The sequence below is a fragment of the Oryctolagus cuniculus genome, chromosome 15, assembly GCF_964237555.1.
Source record: "Oryctolagus cuniculus chromosome 15, mOryCun1.1, whole genome shotgun sequence".
Lineage (NCBI taxonomy): Eukaryota > Metazoa > Chordata > Mammalia > Lagomorpha > Leporidae > Oryctolagus > Oryctolagus cuniculus.
The window spans coordinates 38,225,470-38,245,863 of record NC_091446.1 but is presented as its reverse complement, the minus strand read 5'-3'; the positions used below and the strand labels follow the sequence as shown (position 1 = coordinate 38,245,863).

At 43.8% G+C, this 20,394-nt stretch overlaps 2 protein-coding genes across 14 annotated transcripts in view; one reads left to right on the top strand and one right to left on the bottom strand.

Moving 5' to 3' along the window:
- CPEB3 (cytoplasmic polyadenylation element binding protein 3) overlaps window positions 1-1,371 on the bottom strand; it is a 276,322-nt gene extending 274,951 nt beyond the window's left edge. For 4 of the 13 annotated variants that reach the window (XM_051823389.2, XM_070057623.1, XM_051823380.2 and 1 more), the window contains exon 1: window positions 991-1,166. The gene's annotated coding sequence lies outside the window, so the exon portion shown is untranslated. Of the gene's footprint in view, window positions 1-273; window positions 707-990; window positions 1,168-1,230 lie in introns of those variants that run through there. The other 9 variants (XM_070057624.1, XM_051823378.2, XM_051823384.2 and 6 more) reach the window with 5 other exon arrangements.
- A 79-nt stretch (window positions 1,372-1,450) lies between these two features.
- The window catches only part of MARCHF5 (membrane associated ring-CH-type finger 5), a 55,587-nt gene continuing 36,643 nt past the window's right edge, over window positions 1,451-20,394 (top strand). The window contains exon 1 of the mRNA XM_002718508.5: window positions 1,451-1,590. Within this exon, the coding sequence (XP_002718554.1) occupies window positions 1,556-1,590 (35 nt within the window). The 5' untranslated portion in view covers window positions 1,451-1,555. The remainder of the gene's footprint in view (window positions 1,591-20,394) is intronic.

The window sequence follows — 20,394 nt, the reverse complement described above, 5'->3', positions numbered from 1 at the left end:
TCATTCTTTAATATCCCAAAGCCTTTTATGAAAGCACATTTCAGGAACTGGAGGCCAAATAAACTGGTCACGTGTTGCTGTTGTTTTTCTAGTCACGGTACAGACTAGATCAAATATATTCAGAGAACAAACTGTGAACAGATCGTTAATTTTACTGCTTGTAAAATTCTACATTCTGAATTTACATATTAGCATTTAAAGAAAAAGCAAACACCTTGCAGCAGCAGAAATTAGGCATAATCAAGGAAACAGAAACACTACCACATGTCCTACCAGTCACAACACTGAAGCGCCACAGGTCGTCCAAATACGCGTTCGTTTCAGTCAACAGCTCTCACCTCCCGCTAAAGCTAACCCTGGAGCGGCAAAGAACAACCCAACCAAAGATTTACGATTGCTCTCTGCTGATCCCCACCCCCTGCAATCCACCTGCGTGGTGGTGTCAAGGACACTAGAAATGGTTAACAGTGACCAGCAGCAGAGAGAAAACAAACATCCCTGACAACCCACAGCTGAGTAAGCAAGAGCTGTTTATTCACGAACTTGTTCCTTCTGGAGACCGTCAGCGAACCCTACGAGAGCCCAGACATATTCTAAAGGTTCCTAGAGAGGGCGAGAAACACCTCTCCGCCCCACCCCCAGCACACACCCACAGGCTCAGGTGGAAGCCGCCGGGGCACAAGGCAGCCCCTGCCCGGCCGCCCCCTCGGGAATAACCGTGCGCACCACAGCATCTGACCCCCCCCTCCTTGCGGGGGTTGTGTAACTCCCCCAAAATGGGCTGTGACGCGGGAGAAGCTGGCCCCAGCGCTGGGGGCTTCCGAAGGAGCTTCTCTCCTCCCCACCGCCGCCCAGGCCGGCCTGGACAGCCGCGGCCGAGAGCTGGGGACCCTAACGAGGAACTGGCCCTCCAACCCCCTCCCCTCACCTGGCTCGGGTCCCACCTGAGGGCAAGAGCTGAGGGAAAGAGAGACAGACAGGAGGGCTGACCTTGTTGCTACTGACAGTGGAGCGGCACATCCTGCTGCTTCCTGGAAAGCGACCCGAAGGACATTTTTTCCCCCTGGAGGAAGGAAACGGGAGGGCGCCGGCCGGGCGGCGGCGGGCGCGGCGGTGGTCGGGGCGGGCTGTGCAGCCTCTAACGGGGATGATCCGAGGACTACATCTCCCAGGCTGCTCTGGGCCGCCCTGCGTCGTGACCCCGGCGCGCACGGAGGCGGTGACTCTTACCTCACAGAGGTAGCTCCTCCGCCGGCAGCAACTTGGCGCCCGCGGTCCATGGACCGGAACCCTGGGCCGACGGGCAGGAACCCGGGCCGCGATCGCCGCCTCCCAGCCCCAGGCTCCTCCTCCTCACTCCCTACAGCCTCCTCCGGACGCCCGCCGGCCGCGCACTGCCGCCGCCGGGCTCTCGGAGCCGCCCCGGGAGGCTGGGTGGCGGGTTCGCGGCTGCCGCCGGACTGAGGCCTACTCCGCCGCCTCTCAGTGCTATTGTCCCTGGGCCTGGCCCTGACGGGTCCGCCGGGGAGGGCCGAGTGCGCCGGCTCCGCGGAAGATGCCGGACCAAGCCCTACAGCAGATGCTGGACAGGTACGGACAGCTTTGGGGGAGGGCGGGAGCCGCCGACCTTCGCCCTGGCCCTGCCCGATCCTGGCCTCGAGACTTTTCGTGAGCGGAGTCCCGCGTGCCGGGAGGAGTTCTGCGGCCGGGGGCCATAAGGAGAGCAGAAAGTTTGGAGTCTGTATGGGGGGGTGGGGGAGAGCGGCCGGGGTCGTAGACTTGAGAGTGAAACTTAGGACGCGGCGTCTGGTTGTGTTGGAACACGGATCTGAAGTGCTGGAGTTAACCCATAGCATTAGTTTCTCAGTTTCTTTTTCTGTTTATGACCCTCCCCTCCCCATCCTCCTCCCCCTCCCCCCCACCCTTGAACTATGTTCTACAGTGTTTGTCAGCAATGTCGCCAACAAGATGAACCACGTTGTCTTTCGGGGGAATCACCCCCGGAACGATTTCGAAGCCTTTCCCCCCCAAAGCCGAGGATAAGCATTCTTTGGGAAAGCCTGATAGGTTGGTTTCATTCCTTCCCATCCCCACCCCCAAGCTGTAAGGTCAGAGTATCCGCAAGGGAGCTTTAACGGTCAGACCAGGGTAGAGGTTATGGAAAACGGCCACTTGAGTCGGACACGAACACTTAGTACGCTTTGTGATCGCTGAGTTCGCTGAGAAAGTTTGAGCGTCTACTGGGGCCATTTGCCCACTCCTGGAGGCCTCCAGTCAGAAAAGCTCTTTGTGCGAGGTCCGTTGCACCGCCCTCTGCTGTCCAAATTCTGGGGCTTGGGCTCCACCATGAGTTTTTGGAGTCTCCCAAGTCCCCTTTAACCCCCTGGCCAAGTCTTCGTTCTTTGTCCTAGCTACTTGTACAGACTAATTCATGATATTTGTGGTTGCTCACAACTCTCAATTAACAGCGCTTGCCTCCGTATTAAGCAGGTGGCGCTACTCTTGGTACTGGGGAAAGATCCTACTGTAAGGTGTTGAATGAACGGCTGCCCCTCATTGAGATTACACCCAGTTAAACGCCATGCCCAGAACACAGATCACCCGAGGACACCTCCTCCCAGAGTGACAGACATTTTCTTTAAATCTTGGGATTTTTGAGACGTCCAGATTCTATCGTGCCGCACAGGTTTCTTCTGCTGGGATGACTGGTGATGACTCTAGCCTTGGGGCAGGTCAATGTTGTAACAGTGATATTGACCACCTTTTTTTTTTTTTTTTTTTTTTTTTTTTTGCGGTATACCAACTCCTGGAGGGCAGAAATATACTCGCTGTTTATATTGAATCATTGTTTGCCTGTTATTCAGCAGGTAATCAGGAACTATTTGTTGTATGAACTTGTCGTTTCTCCAGTTGGTGGGGGAAAGGAGTGAGGGGAGGAGGAATTGGTGTCTTATAATACACCAGGTTTTCTGTTCAGTATAATTTAGGATCCAAGCAAATTGTGGCATACTGACACATGCCCAGAGAAGACCCCCACCTCCTGCACCTGTCAATTTCAATTAGATTCCAATTAGAATCCTGATCCCCAGACAAGGTATTTTGTGACCCCCCCCCACTCCCGTCTGAGAGCCTCCTGCTTTGACTTTCACATAGTGAGTTTTTAAAACGATCTTAACATCCAAAAGTTGACCTGGCTTTTCACATGTCCTTTGGACACTTCCATAAAAGTAAAAAGAAGCCAAGGAGTGCTGGAGAGGCATTTAAACTTTCTCAACAGAGAATTTAGAAATTGTGGCTGCCATTTACTGAGGCACTGGCTTACTCTTATCTTAATACCTTTTTAATGTACCTCAAGGTAGATTCTTAATGTGACTTGCAAAGACTTCTCTTGTCTAGTTGAATAGTTTGCAACCCAGCTCCATGTTAGAATTACTGGAGAAGCATTTTAAAATATAGATAGATGCTTGGACCCTGCCCAAGACTAATGAGATCACAAATTTCTGTAGAGACTGGCTGTCTATATTTTCTTTTTCTTTTTTTTTAAATATTTATTTATTTGAAAAGTGGAATTATATTTTATATTTTCAAAAGCCTGGATGTTTTTGCTGTCACTGAGGACAACTGCCCTAAACCTAAGAGGTAGTATGGTTTAATAAAAATAGCTTGGTCTTGAGAATGGGATTTTTTTTTTTTTTTTTAAGATTCATTTATTTATTTGAGAGGCAGAGAGAGAGGTCTTCCATCTGCAGGTTCACTCCAGTGGGAAATCTTAAACATCTAATCTTGCTATTCATTAGTTGTGTGACTTTGGATTTAGCTTCTGGGGCCATTTATATCTTCATTTGTAAAATGGAAATATCTGTCCCCACAGGGTTCTGTAAGATGAGAATGTGCATCTTTGTAAAACACAATTCATAAATGATAGGCAGACAATAGGTACTTAAGACTGGTGTAACCAAGATGGCAATTTTCCCCCATCTCCTTCATATTTACAGCCATCTTCATTTGGGCTGGTCCTACATGGAAATTGAATCCAAAAATAATGTGGTTCATTTGAAGAATACTGACAGGCCCAACAGACTAAAATATGTCAGCCTACTAGGGCTAGAATTCTTGTCATGAATTTAGCTTCTCCTCAGCTTGATCTTTAGAACAGAATTTAGCTCAGATGTGTAGTTTTCTTCAATGCTGGTTTTATTTTTGTGAAGATTAAAGAAATATGCATAGTATAGTGTTATGTTGCTTCTAGGATAAAAGTTGTGTATTTTATAGTGAGTTAATTATTAAACATTTGTGTTTACTGGATTTATTTACACTGAGTCCCACATATGCCCAATACCATTCTAAACAATTGGTAGATAGTATTGAGCATAACGAAAATGTCCTGGATTTTAAATTTTAGTGATGTTTGTGTTCTATAAACTGTCAAAATGAAGACTATTTTAGTTGTAACATTAATAGCATATTCAATTTATACCACAATCTAATTTCAGGGTTTTTAGGCTGGTGGCAACTTACTAACAACTGAAGTCAAATTACTTTATTCTTTGCAAAGAACTTTTTTTTAAAGATGTTTTTATTTATTTGAAAGTCAGAGTTACACAGAGAGAGAAGGAGAGAGAGAGGGAGAGAGAGAGAGAGAAAGAGAAAGGTCTTCCATCCACTGTTCACTCCCCAATTGGTCACAACGGCTGGAGCTGTGCCGATCCGAAGCTAGGAGCTTCTTCCGAGTCTCCCACGTGGGTGCAGGGGCCCAAGGACTTGGGCCATCTTCTACTGCTTTCCAAGGCCATAGCAGAGAGCTGGATCAGAAGAGGAGCAGCCGGGACTAGAGCCGGTGCCCATATGGGATGCTGGCGCTTCAGGCCAGGGCATTAGCCCTCTGCGCCACAGAGCCGGCCCCACAAATAACTAACTTTAGTTTAGCTCTTTGTTGATCTCGATAAATTTGGTTACTGTCCTGTTTGTAGGTCAGAGGAGTACACCAGTGTAATAGGTATATATATTTTTGTTTTTCATTTTTTTAAACAATAAATAACTTAAGTAAATTTATTATTTAAATCTTTTTAAAGTTACTGCAGTAAAACAATTGTTTGAGAGTTGTAGCAAGAGAGAGTGGCTTTTTTAGTTTCATGAATGATTTTTGGGACACAGATATCATTGCCTTGAAATTATACCCACTTATAAATCCAGACTCTTTATATCAGGTCCTTTGAATGTTAGTCAACTTCTCTTTCTTTCTTTGCTATACTTTGTTAACAAGGAATCTATTATGTTTTGCTTTTTCTGTTACCATCTACTTTGTCATTTTTCTCTTAAATCTCTCAAAGCTGGAATTCAATGCATAGATTAAAATACAAAGAACTTGTTAACATACTGTAGGAATGGATGCCACATTTGAAGGCTCAGATTGCTGAAACTTGACTGTTGCTCCTCCCATCTCACAATAGATTCTTGGGAATTTGTTGAGGTTGTTTTGCATCGCTTAATTGCTTATCTGCACCTAATAAGTAGGTAAAGAATGTAACCAAAGTGTCTCTGAAACAATTAGATGGGAGTACAGGGAGACCTGTGCACTTCCCTCCATCCCCTCCCCACTCCTACAGCAGCAAGTGAATTAGAGTCTCCACTCTGTGAGGGTGTTAGCTACAGATGTTTATATCTCTTTGGAGACTAGGGAAAGTATATTCTGATAATAGCATAAGTATAGTTCTGACTTATTTAACCATCTCTTAGTTTCTATTAAAGCAATTTCACACTCTTTGTCAGTTTCAGATTCTCTGTGACATCTTTTTCTTAATCGTATTACTATAAGTTTCGACAATTTTAGATCAATACTTGCAATTAAAAACCATTAACTGTTAAATTTGCTTCCATCTGTGTGTGTAAAAATTAGTAATATTACCGATAAAGTTCCCTTGGACCACTATCCTTAGTCCCATATCTTCTCTTTATCCTCCACTCCACTACGATAAAAAGGGTTTATATTCTTCCAGCCTTCTTTGTTTAATGCTTATATATATAAAAGTATTTAATATACCACTCTTTTTTCTTAATCCATTCCCTTGTCTGTGACATTTAATTTCTTGTTTTCTCTTCATATGATTTAACTTTTATTTCTTTTCTTGTCTTTAGCTTTACTAAAAGTATCCTTAAAGATGGGTGATAGGGGCTGGCACTGTGGCATAGCAGGCTAAGCCTCCTCCTGTGTTACCAGGATCCCATATGGGTGCCGGTTCATGTCCTGGTTGCTCCTGTTACAATTCAGCTCTCTGCTATGACCTGGGAAAGCAGTGGAAAGTGGCCCAAGTTCTTGTGCCCCTATACCCATGTGGAAGACCCAAAAGAAGCTCGTGGCTTCAGATCAAGCTCAGCTCTGGCCGTTGCAGCCATCTGGGGAGTGAACCAGCCAGTGAAGAGCTTTCTGTCTCTCCCTCTCTGTGTCTGTAACTCTCTCAGATAGAATCTTTAAAAAAAAAAAAAAAAAAAATGGGTGATACAATTCTTTAATCAGTAAATAGGACATCCTTGATGTACCTTTTGATAGAGATTAAACTGTTTACCATTTTTTTTTACTTTTTGCTTTTTTTCTCATGTGTCATGTTCTTTTTTATCTTCAATCCCTAAATATGACTCAAAAGCAGACTCATGTACTATCTCGCTTTCACCCTTTGAGCAACTCTGAGTTCTGTGTCTTTATTCCTGACCACTTGACCTCATGACCCACCTCCTCATTTCTAGCTGGCCAGTTGACATTTCCATTTGTGTACCCAGTATTACCCATCTATCTAAAACTAAACTGAAATTTCCCTGACTTTTTACTTGTCTTGACTTCACAATTGTTGGTCTTTGATATGACCACTCTTTTATTCCACCAGCAAAAAAAGCTATCTGTTTTTTCTTCCTTTTCCACATTCTTCTTTTTTTCCAAATCCACTTGCTCATTAAATATTGTATATTCTTCTTTTTCTAGCTCCAGTTTTCCTTTGGGTACAATTTGACCTACAGAGTGGAGAATTGCCCAAAGCACAGATATAATCATACCATTTCCATACTTGAGAACCTGACAGTTTCTACATCACTTTTAAGGATAAATTTAAACTTTTAAGAGTGCTATACCTAGAATCTAGCTACAGCCTGCCTTAATCAGTCTCTTACACTCCACTTCATTGTCCTGTGAATACATCCTGCTCTTTCATTGCATTATTATTTATTATTTTCTTTCCTTTTTTTTTTTTTTTGTTTGTTTGTTTGTTTTTAAGAGGCAGGGTTACAGACAGGGATAGAAAAAGAGATAAGTCTTCCACCCACTGGTTCACTTCCCAAATGACCATTATGGCCAGAGCTGGATTGATCCAAAATCACAAGTCATGAGATTCTTATGGGTCCCCCATGTGGGTGCCGTCCTCCACTGCTTTCACAGGTGCAGGGAGCTGGATCGGCAGTGGAGCAGCCAGGACTCAAACTGACACCCATATGGGATGCTGGCATGGCAGGTGGAGATTTAACCTACTATGCCACAGTGCTGGCCCCCCATTGTCTTACTTTTGCTTTAGATACTTTCCTTCCTCTTAGTCTTTATACCTAGCCAACTCTTTTCCATCTTTAGAATTCTCAAATAATCACATTGAAGTCTTGCACAGTTCCCCTACACAGTTCCTGTGCTTCCATAGAACCTTTATGCATTTATTATGGAATATCATTATTTTTTTTTTTTAATGCATCTGTCCCATTTCTTGGAACTTTCCACACACCTACCTTAGCCACCAGCACACATACTCAACTGGACATTCATTGAAAATGGAAATTGCTTCTATTTCCCTTTTGTTTTCCCACAAGGGCCCTATGTTTAGGAGACATTCTGTTGAATCACAGTGTCTGTCTCTTCACTTTTTTTTTTTTTTTTTTTTTTTTTTTTATTTTATTTTGACAGGCAGAGTGGACAGTGAGAGAGAGAGACAGAGAGAAAGGTCTTCCTTTGCCGTTGGTTCACCCTCCAATGGCCGCCGCGGCCGGCGCGCTGCGGCCGGCGCACCGCGCTGATCCGATGGCAGGAGCCAGGAGCCAGGTGCTTTTCCTGGTCTCCCATGGGGTGCAGGGCCCAAGCACCTGGGCCATCCTCCACTGCACTCCCTGGCCACAGCAGAGGGCTGGCCTGGAAGAGGGGCAACCGGGACAGAATCCGGCGCCCCGACCGGGACTAGAACCCGGTGTGCCGGCGCCGCTAGGCGGAGGATTAGCCTAGTGAGCCGCGGCGCCGGCTTGTCTCTTCACTTTTTATGACCTGGTGTTTAGTATAATCTTATGGGAGCACCGTTTTTAAAAATCATCTCATTTACTCAAAACCTATATTTTCTTACTGCTTAAATTCTTTAGCCTAGTGTTCAGAACCATCTGTAATTTCATCATTTACACACATTTTTGTGCTCCCTGTTAGACAAATTGAGTATGTGGCATGCATCAACTACCATTTTAGGGCCTTTTTTCTCTTTATGAATCTTTTGCCCAGGGCAAACTGGCTTGTTCACTTTGCTCTGAACACAAGGAGTTCTTTTTGTCATCTTGTCTTTCAAGTTCTGTCCATTCTTCGAGACCTTGTTGACAAAACTTTACTGAAAATTTCAGCCAGAACTACTTTTCCGTCTTTCCCAGATGACACATGTAGCAATTGATCTTCACTGCCTCCTAACTGTATGCCATAGTTCATGTAGAAGATAATACTTAAATAGCACACTGGAGTCAACCGGAAGAGATTTGGATCTCTGGAGGAAGTTACTGAAAAATACCTTGGCAAAAATGAAACATAATTTCTTGTACTGACTGATTTTCTAAGAAATAGAAAATATTTTCAGTACACCATACACATGGCAGGATGGTGCAGTGAAAACAGCCAATTTTAGTGCTGGCCTTGTGGCACAGCTGGTTAAGCTGCCACCTGTAATGGCCGACATCCCATATGAGCACCAGTTCCCTGCTAAGGCACCTGGAAAAGCAGTGGAAGATGGTCCAAGTCCTTGGGCCCCTCCTGCTCATGTGGGAGACCCTGATGAAAGTCCTGGCTTCAGCATGGCCCAGCCCCCAGCCATCGCGGCCAGTTGGGTTGTAAACCAGCAGAAGGGAGATCTCTTTCTCTCTGTTTCTCCCTCTCTTTCTGTAACTCTGCCTTTCAAGTAAATTAATAAATGATTTTTTAAAAGATTTATTTATTTGAAAGGTAGAGTTACAGAAAGAAAGAGAGGGAGAGACAGAGAGAGGTCTTCCATCCTCTGATTCACTCACCAAATGTCTGCAATGGCCAGAGCTGGGCTGATTTGAAGCCTGGAGCAAGGAGCTTCTTCCAGATCTCCTACGTGGGTGCAGGGGCCCAAGGACTTGGGCCATCTTTTATAGTTTTCCCAGGTGTATTATTAGCAGGGAGCTGGATTGAAAAGTGGAACAACCAGGACTCAAACTGGCATGCTGGCTACTACAGACAGCTGCTTAACCCACTATGCCACAGCACTGGCCCCAAATAAATAAATCTTGGGGGAAAAAAAAGCACCAATAGTTTAGAGTTGAGGCCTATGTTACATTCATGCCTTTCAGCTTACCTTGGGCAGATCACTTAACCTTTCTAGGCTTTTGCTTCCTTGTTTAAGATGGAAATGATTATGTTTTCATTGTTTATGAAGATCAGAGACTAAAGGGCACAGCATGCATATCCGCATACTCAGTAAGTTATTACTTTCATTGTGAGGTATTTCCCTTCAGCTTTGCCCTTTGGTAATGTGTCTTGATTGTGGTCACTTCTCTTTTATAGACTTAAATACTTTAACTTCCATTCCACTTGGGTGAACAGACATATAAAGGAATTTTTAGTCTGTTTGATGGTTTGTTTTCTGCTCCAGAATACATAATCCTGACAGTTTTAAACCTGAGGCAAAACAAGCAGTGTGCAGTTTTTTCTGATTGTTGAATGGGGCCTTCCTTATGTTAACCAGAGTATGGTACTTTAAGCAAGTTCTGAATTAAAGAGTTCTTAATCTCTTTTCTTTAAAACAGTCATGTGAATACATTGTTAGGGTACCATATATAATACAATATTAGCAGTTTAAAGCTTGTTCCATTACTTTTGCCTATGTTCGAGAATTCTATTCTGATACACTCCAATTTTTAACACAGTTATTTCTAGGGCAGGAGCCTGCGATTTTTCAAATCTAATAATCCACCATAAATACATGCAATATGAGTCTGTAAACTATACTTTCAGTTGTTAAAGATAACCATACCTATGTTGCTTAGTTAATTTATGAGCCAGTGAAAAACTGTTTAAGTCCCCTCTCCCACTTATGGATGAGTCAAAAATGGGCTCTATGAAGTGAAGTCATCTTTGTTATACATCTTTTCCCAGCTATAGTTTGTAATATCTAGCTTTATCTTAGTTAAACTTTCAGCTCCAACCATGTTGTTTTATGAGCATATGCTCTTTTCCATTTCTGAGCTGTTTTTCTTACTTTTAATATCCTCATTCTTTCTTACTTAATTTGAATTCTCATATGTAGTTTTCTCCTGTTCTTGAAACTTGAGCTGTTTCAGCCTACATTTTTTTTCTTTTGTCAAGTTCTTGGAACTTTTGTTGGCACTTAATATTTTGTGTCATGGTTTTTATTTGATCCTTGTATACACATTTGATCCTTAATTAGACTGTAATTTCCTTAAACATAGTTCCGTGTGGAATCAAATAGTAAGTGTACTTAGTAAGTATAAAAGTTGATTTAGGAAGAGGTCTTGAATAATTCTGGATTTAAAACAACTTAGCAATAAACATTGAACTGTTTATATTTTACTCTTAAGGATATATAACTAGCAAAACTGTGATAATTTTTTAAAAAGAGTGGCACATTGTATATGCATATTAGTTACATTATCAATACTAGTGTGACTGCACATTTATTCTAAGGAATAAGTATTTTTCTTTTGAGGTGCCTACCTTAGTACTCTTTCATTTTCATGTAATAATAGTGATTTGATCCTGGAACCCGATCATGACACTTATCAGCTCTCCCCTTACTTTGTAAACTACTATGTTCAAACCTTGTGGGTGGGATGGTACAAAGAGTAAATAGCATTTAGAAAAGCTAGTAGAGGGGCAGACACTATGGCACAGTGGGTTACAGCCACGGCCTGCAGCTCCAGCATCCCCTTTGGGCACTAGTTCAAGTCCTGGCTGCTCCACTTCCAATACAGCTCCCTGCTAATAGCCTGGGAAAGCAGCAGAGAATGGGCCAAGTGCTTGGGCCCCTACACGCACATGGGAGACCTGGAAGAAGCTCAGGGTTTCTGGCTTCACCCTGGTCCAGCCCCAGCCATTGTAGCCATCTGGGGAGTGAACCATCAGATGGAAGACCTCTCTGTCTCTCCCTCTCTGTAACTCTGCCTCTCAAATAAATAAAAAAGATTAAATAATCTTTAAAGATTATATAATTGAAAATTTAAATAATCTTATTTATTTGAGAGGCAGAGTTACAGACAGAGAAAGAAAGAGAAAGATCTTCTATCCACTGGTTCACTACCCAAATGGATGCAACATTTGGAGCTAAGCTGATCTGAATCCTGGAGCAGAAGCTTCTTCTGAGTCACCCCTTTGGTTGCAGGGGCCCAAGCACTTGGACCATCCTCCACAGCCTTCCCAGACCATTAGCAGAGAGCTGCATTGGAAGAGGAGCAGCTGGGACACAAACAGACACCCATATGGGATGCTCTTGCCATAGGTGGAGGCTTAAGCTACTATGTCATAGTGCTAGTCCCTAAAATAAATCTTTCAAAAAAAGAAAATTTAAAGAAAAGCTAAAAAAAAAAAAAAAGCTAGTGGAGGGAAAAGGATGGAAGAAAAATGAATTGAGAGTATTTGAGTGACTTTTTTTTTTTAAAGATTTATTTATTTATTTATTTGGAAGAGTTAAACAGAGAGAAGAGAGAAAGAGAGAGATCTTCCAGGCTGAAGTCAGGAGTCAGAGTTGCTTCTGGGTCTCCCATGTGGGTTTAAGGCCCCAAGCACATGGGCTATCTTTTGCTGCTTTCCCAGGCACATTAGCGGGGAGTTGGACTGGAAGTGGAGCAGCCGGGTCTCAAAGTGGCACCCATGTGGGATGCCAGTGTTGCAGGCAGCACTTTACCTGCTATGCCACAACATCAGCCCCTGAATGACCAGCTTAAGCAGTGATGTAGCCTCTCGAAAAACTGGGAGATGACTATGAATCCAGAACTTCTTCACTGAGAACCAAGAGTGCCACGCAGAATTGCTTTCTGTGTTGATGTTAAGAAACATGCATTGTCCAGTGCCGTGGCTCAATAGGCTAATCCTCTGCCTGCGGCGCCGGCACACCAGGTTCTAGTCCCAGTCGGGGCTCCAGATTCTGTCCCGGTTGCCCCTCTTCCAGGCCAGCTCTCTGCTGTTGCCCGGGAGTGCAGTGGAGGATGGGCCAAGTCCTTGGGCCCTGCACCCCATGGGAGACCAGGAGAGGTTCGGAGCAGCGCAGTGCACTGGCCACAGCAGCCATTGGAGGGTGAACCAACGGCAAAAAGAAGACCTTTTTCTCTCTGTCATGGTCCACTCTGCCTGTGAAAGGAAAGGAAAGGAAAGGAAAAGAGAGGAGAGGGAGGGAGGAGGGAGGGGAGGGGAGGGGAGGGGAGGGGAGGGGAGGGGAGGGGAGGGGAGGGGAGGGAACATGCATCAGGAAATTTTAGGCATAAAGTTGACAGCATCATTATTGATGTTATTGCTAGCGTTCATTTGGTGGTTATATATGGGCCAGGTAGTTCTTTTATTATGTTTTTTAAAGGTTTATTTTCTTATTTAAGAGGCAGAGTTACAGAGGGAGAGACAGAAAAAGAGCTTCTATCCACTAGTTCACTACCCAAATGGCACAGTGGCTGAAGCCAGAGCTGTGATCTCCCAAGTGGGTAGCAGGGTCCCAAGCACTTGGACCATCCTTCACTACCCTCTCAGATGCACCAGCAGGGAGCTGGAGCGGCCCGGGACTCAAACCTGTGCCCACTTGGGATGCCAGCACTGTAGGCTGCAGCTTAATGCACTAGGGCACATTGCTGGTCCCTGAGCCAGGCAGTTCTTAAGCTGTTTCTCAATCACATGTTTAATCCTTTCCAATAGTGGACCTTAAAATAAAACCTGAAAACTTTGGCAGACTGGTTAAGCCTATCAATTCTTTCCCAGAATGTTTTTGAAAAGTAAAACAAAATACATAGTGGCGGGCCTTGGTGACACCGCAGGATAAGCCACACTGGGATGCCCACATACATATTGGAATGCCTGTTTCAAGTTCCAGCTCCTCTACAGTTCCAGTCCAGCTTCCTGTTGATACCTCCTGGGAGACAGCAGATGACAGTCCAGTGCTTGACTTCCTGCCACCCTCATGGGAGACCTGGATTGAGTTATGGGCTCCTGGCTTCAACCCGGCCCCATCCTGACTGTTGCAGGCAACTGAGGAGAGACTCAGTAAATGGAAAATTGTCTGTCTGCCCCTCAGTCTTTCCCCATTTCTGCATTCTGCCTTTCAAATAAATAAATAATCTCTTTGAAAAAATAAGTAGGATTAGAAATGAAATAAATAATTGAAATCAAGCTGTTAGGTTGGCACCCTGCGTGGCTCGCTCAGTTAATCCTCCGCCTGCAGCGCCGACATCCCATATGGGCCCTGGTTTCTAGTCCCGGTTGCTCCTCTTCCAGTACAGCTCTGTGCTGTGGCCCGGGAGGGCAGTGGAGGATGGCCCAAGTGCTTGGGACCCTGCACCTGCATGGGAGACCAGAAAGAAGCACCTGGCTCCTGGCTTCGGATTGGTGCTGCACCGGCCATGGCGGCCATTTGGGGAGTGAACCAACAGAAGGAAGACCTTTATCTCTGTCTCTCTCACTGTCTATAATTCTTCCTGTCAAATAAAAAAAAAAAAAGTTCTATTTCTCCCTCTCTCCCTATCAAAATATTAAAGATTTGATATGAGTTTTAACACATTAAAAGATTTATCAGTTGGTCTGAGAGCCAATTTCAAATTAACACGGGCTACATGTTATTTTGAGATTCACACAGCTATAAACAAATCTGAAATTTTCTGATTACTATGTATACAAATTTCTAATTGCTTTCTGCTAATATTACTATGGTTTGCTTGCATTCATCATTTAAGGAAAAGCTAAATTTTATTTAGAGCTTAGCAAAAATATACATACTTTTTCCTCCACTAAAATTACCAAGCCTCTCTTAAATTTTTCATACATTCCAGATTAAGAAAGCCTTCCTTAAAATAACTCAGTGAGAGAGATTCTATCCATAAACCTGTAATGAGGGGTGAGCAGGCATTTGAAACCAGGCCTAAAGCCAAGGTTCTTTAACCAGCAAGAATGTCTTGAACTAACTTAATGTGTTCCACAAATTAACTTAGCAATTAGAAAAATTTTTTTGAAGATTTAGTTATTTATTTGAAAGGTAGAATTACAGAGACAGAAGGAGAGGGCTTCTATGCACTGGTTCACTGCCCCTTTGGCCACAACAGCTGGGGTTCAGCTAGGCATAAGCCAAGAGCCTGGAACTCCATCCAGGTCTCCCATGTAGATACCTGTGGCCAAAAAAACTAGGTATGGGCTGGGCTAGGATTTAAACCCTACCTCAATAATTTTTCTTCTTTTTCCTCCTAATTTCTTTTATATACACATGTGTGTATATATATGTATATATATATATATATGCATTTGTACCATTTAAAATAATGTAGTTATAGTCATTTTTTACAGTCTATCTCAAATTGGAGGGTCCTAAAAAAATTGAGGTGAAATATACATAAAATTACCATTATTACTATTATTAAGGGTATAGTTTAATGGCCTTCACATTGTTCAACGATTAACACCATCTGTCTCCAGAACTTTTCATTTTGAGGAACTGAAACTGTATCCATTAAACACTAACTTTCTTTCTGCCCCATCCTACCCCAGCCCCCAACCCCTGGCAACCACCATTCTACTTTCTGTCTCAATGAATAGGACTACTCTGGATGCTTTATCTAAGTGGAATCGTAGTTCTTATCCCTTTTGTGACTGATTAATTTCACTCAGCATAATGTCTTCAGGCTTTACCCATGCTGTAAGCATGTGTCAGAATCTCCTTCCTTTTGAAGATTTCAGTGGATAAAAATTCCACAATTTTAGTTTAAAGATATTAACTGGCTTTATTTTCAATTGTAAAATCATGCAGCCTTTCATAAAATAGAATAAGGGTTCCCCAATCTAGCTTTTTCTCCTTAGGAAAAAACATCTTAAGAATATTATTGGCCGGCGCCGCGGCTCACTAGGCTAATCCTCCGCCTAGCGGCGCCGGCACACCGGGTTCTAGTCCCAGTTGGGGCGCCGGATTCTGTCCCGGTTGCCCCTCTTCCAGGCCAGCCCTCTGCTGTGGCCAGGGAGTGCAGTGGAGGATGGCCCAGGTGCTTGGGCCCTGCACCCCATGGGAGACCAGGAAAAGCACCTGGCTCCTGGCTCCTGCCATCGGATCAGCGCGGTGTGCTGGCCGCAGCGCGCCGGCCGTGGCGGCCATTGGAGGGTGAACCAATGGCAAAGGAAGACCTTTCTCTCTGTCTCTCTCTCTCACTGTCCACTCTGCCTGTCAAAAAAATAAATAAATAAAAATAAATAAAAAATATTATTTATTGTTTATATTTAAAAACCAAATAATTTAGGGGCTGGCACTATGGCACAGCAGGTTAATGCCCTGGCCTGAAGTGCCGGCATCCCATATGGGCGCTGGTTCGAGACCCGACTGCTCCACTTCCGATCCAACTCTCTGCTATGGCCTGGGATAGCAGTAAAAGATGGCCAAGTCCTTCGACCCCTGCACCCACGTGGGAGACCTGGAAGAAGCTCCTGGCTCCTGGCTTTGTATTGGCGCAGTCCCGGCCCTTGCGGCCATCTGGGGAGTGAACCATCAGATGGAAGACCTCTCTGTCTCTACCTCTCTCTGTAACTCTGTCTTTCAAATAAATGAAGTAAACCTTTAAAAAAATTTTTAAAGATATTTATTGTGGGTATAACATGAAATTTCACTGTGTTATTTATTAAGGAGAGTTCATAGGGAAGAACTAAGGAAAAAAGAAAGAATAGTTAGAGCAAAGATTCTCAAAATTTAGGTTTGTCACCTTGCTAGAAACACTGTCAAGCCCCTCCAGTGTTTCTGATTTTGTAGGTCCAGAGTGGGCCCTGAAAATGTTGATTTCCAACAAACACTCAGCTGAGCACATTAAACACCAAGTGAAAGACAGTATCAAAGAGAATGGGAAAGATAAACACTGAGAAACTTTCTTTTTTTATTTATTCATTTATTTATTTTTATTTATTTGACAGGTAGAGTTATAGACAGAGAGAGAGACAGAGAGAAAGGTTTTCCTTCTGTTGGTTCACTCCCCAAATGGCCCCATATGGTCTCCTGTCTGTGTGCAGGGGCCCAGGTACTTGGGCTGGCTCCACTGCTTTCCCAGGCACATTAGCAGGAAGCTGGATTGGAAGTGAAGCAGACAGCACTGAAACAGGAACCAGCACCCATATGGGATACTGGTGTCATTCACAGGCAGGCACTGAGCCACAAACTGAGTCTGAGAGAATTTTTTATTTTGAAATGCAAAATAACCACTTTATTATTATTATTTGGGGTATTCAAACTATCATTCCATTAAGTTATAAAAATGTAATATATAGTAATATGAATTAAAGTACAGTTATACTATATTGACCCTGAAATGTAAATGTTAAAAGTGGAATTTAAAATTTTAAATGTATTTTTTAATATTGATTTATTTATTTGAAAGTCAGTTACACAGAGAGGAGAGGCAGAGAAAGAGAGAGGTCTCCATCTGCTGGTTTACTCCCCAGTTGGCCACAAAGGCCAGAGCTGCACCAATCCGAAGCCAGGAGCCAGGAGCTTCTTTCAGGTCTCCAACGTGCATGCAGGGGCCCTAGGTCTTGGGCCATCTTCTACTGCTTTCCCAGGCCATAGCAGAGAGCTGTATTGGAAATGGAGCAGCCAGGCCGGTGCCGCAGCTCAATAGGCTGATCCTCCACCTGCAGCGCCGGCACACCAGGTTCTAGTCCTGGTTGGGGCGCCGGATTCTGTACCGGTTGCTCTTCTTCCAGTCCAGCTCTCTGCTGTGGCCCGTGAAGGCAGTGGAGGATAGCCCAGGTCCTTGGGCCCTGTACCTGCATGGGAGACCAGGAGGAAGCACCTGGCTCCTGGCTTTGGATTGGCGCAGTGCTCCGGCTGTAGCAGCCACTTGTGGGGTGAACGAACAGAAAAAGGAAGACCTTTCTCTCTGTCTCTTGTCTCTCTCTTACTAACTCTGCCTGTCAAAAAAAAAAAAAAAAAAAAAAAAAAAAAAAAAAAAAAAAAGGAAATGGAGCAGCTGGGTCTGGAACCGGCGTCCATATGGGATGCTGGCTGCCACTTCAGGCCAAGGCATTAACCCTCTGCACCACAGCACCAGCCCCAAATTTTAAATGTTAAAAAAGTGGAATCAGTTAAAAGTGGAATTTCAGAATGTTTGGTTCCTTGTTGACTTTTTTTCCCCCAATCTAAGGAATGACCTAATTCAATGGCAAAAGCAAGAGTGTATTTTACCTGATTTAAGAAATATAGGGGTCGAAGCTGTGGCATAACAGTAGAGCAGCCACCTGCGATGCCAGCATCCCATATGGGTGCCGGATCAAGTCCTGGCTGCTCCACTTCCAATCCAGCTCTCTGCTATGGCCACATAAGAGACCCAGAAGAGGCTCCTTGCTTCTGGCTTTGGATTGGCACAGCTCTGGCATTGCAGCCAATTGGGGAGTGAACCAGTGGGTTGAAGACGCTTTTTCTCTGCCTTTCCTTCTCTGTGTAACTTTGACTTTCAAATAAGTAAATAAATCATTAAAAAAAAAAAAAAGAAATATGAAAACTTGAAAGAGACTCTCAAAGTACTCACATTGGGAATTAGGTTAATTTTTCTGCTGAAGTTCTGATCTGTAATAAGCTGTTAACAAAAATTACTGAGTTTATTTATAAAAACTAGAGTTTAGATAATATGATTGTATTTAGGCCATCTCTTAGTATCTGATATTTTGTATCAAGATTGTTTGGGTTGTACAGGATGCAACCCAAATGGGCTAAGCCGAAAAGAAAAAGTTAGTGGGTTTTGTAAGTGAATAGTGCAAGAGTATGTTTAGATTTAGGCACAGCTTCATTTCCATGTCTCAAAAATGCCATCATTTTCCAATTACATTTCTTTTCCTCTGAATTCTTCAAGCTTCACATGGTGACTCTTTGTCTTACATTTTCCTGCCAACAAGCCCTGCAGGAGAGATAAAAATCTGTGTATCAACCTTTTTAGGGTCTTTTTTTTTTTAATGTTTATTATTTGAAAGGCAAAGTGGGAGAGAGAGAGAGTGAGTGTGTGTGTGTGTGCGCGCGCGCACGCGTGCACATTTCCAAGCACTTGTATCAGCTGGTTTATTCCCTGAATGGCTGCAATAACTAGGACTGGGCCATACTGAAGCCAGGAGCCCAGAACTCGATCCAGGTTTCCCATGTGGGTAGCTGGGGTCCAAATACTTTGGCCATCTTTCCCTGCTTTCCCAGATGCATTAGCAAGGAGCCGAATCATAAGCAGAACAGCTGGAACTTGAACTGGCACTTTGATAGTATCAGGTGTAAGCTTAACCTACTGTGCCACAACACCAGCCTCAACTTTACCAGCTTCTGAAATTCTTTCCAACAAGACCAGTTTTGGGTCACAACCTCCTAGTGACTGTAATCTGTGGATGAAATACAATGAATAACTTGAGGGTTGCTTTCTAGAAGCTGGGGATTGTGACTAACTGCCTAAATTTATACATGACTGATGTTGGACAGATGAAGAATTTTCCATTGGAAGTGTGGGATACTATTCCTAGAAAAAAGCAGGAATGTTTTATATATGAAACCACAGATTTCTGTGCCATCCATTCCAAAATGTTGAGAAAGTGCGAATCTATCATTTTCAAATATCTCTTTTTTTCTTAAAGTGGAGGGGGAATTGGGTCACAAACCGTAAAAATAGATTGCATGCATTTGATGACATAGTATGGGAAAGTGAAGAAGGAAAGCATTGATTAAAAAAACTTCCTAGGTTGGGGCCCGTGCTGTGGTGCAGCGGGTTAACACCCTGGCCTGAAGCACCAGCGTCCCATATGGGCACTGGTTCGAGACCTGGCTGCTCCACTTACAATCCAGCACTCTGCTATGGCCTGGGAAAGCAGTAGAAGATGGCCCAAGTCCTTGGGCCTTTGTACCCATGTGCAAGACCTGGAGGAAGCTCCTGATTCCTGGCTTTGGATTGGCACAGCTCTGGCCTTTGCGACCAATTGGGAAGTGAAACACTGGATAGAAGACCTCCCTCCCCCTCCCCCTTCCCCTCTCCCTCTCACTCTCAGAACCAGCAGATGGAAGACCTCTATCTGAAACTCTGCCTCTCAAATAAACAACCAACTTCCCAGACCCACATGGGAGACCCAGAAGAAGCTCTTGGCTCCTAGTTTTGGCCTGGCCCAGGCATGGTTATTCCAGCCATCTAGGGAGTGAACCAGTGGATGGAAGAGTTCTGTTTCTGGCTCCCACTCTATAACTCTGACTTCTAAATAAATCTTTAAACACACACACATACAGGCACCAAAAAGAAAAAAAAAAAAACCTTCCCAGATAATGATCCTAGTTGGTCTGGTCTGTTAGAGGATTCATAGGTAGGTAGGTAGGTAGGTAGATAGATAGATAGATATAGTTTGTTCTCTTTGTTCTCCCTTTTTTTTGTCAACTCTTACGACTGACACTGTCAGGGCCGGCACTGTGGTACATCAAGGTAAAACCCCTGCCTTCATTGCCAGCATCCCGTATGGGCACCAGTTTGAGTCCTGGTTGCTCTACTTCAGATCCAATTCCCTGCTAATGCACCTGGGAAAGCAGGAGAAGATAGCCCAAGTCCTTGGGCCCCCTGAACCCACGTGAGAGACCTAGAAGAAGCTCCTTGTTCCTGGCTTCAGATCAACGCAGCTCTGGCCATTGCCGTCATTTGGGGAATGGAACAGTGGATGGAAGACCTCTTTCTCTCTTTCTCTCTCTCTCTTTCTCTTTCTCTCTCTCATTCAAGTAAAATAAATCTTTGAAAGAAAAAAGACACTGTCTTATTAACAGTTATTTATTTAAATTTAAATTACCATTTTTATGTGCAAATTCCTATGTGCCCTAATTTCATATACTAATATTCTTCCCATAAATTAAAATTTTTTTTTTTGACAGGCAGAGTGGACAGTGAGAGAGAGAGACAGAGAGAAAGGTCTTCCTTTTGCCG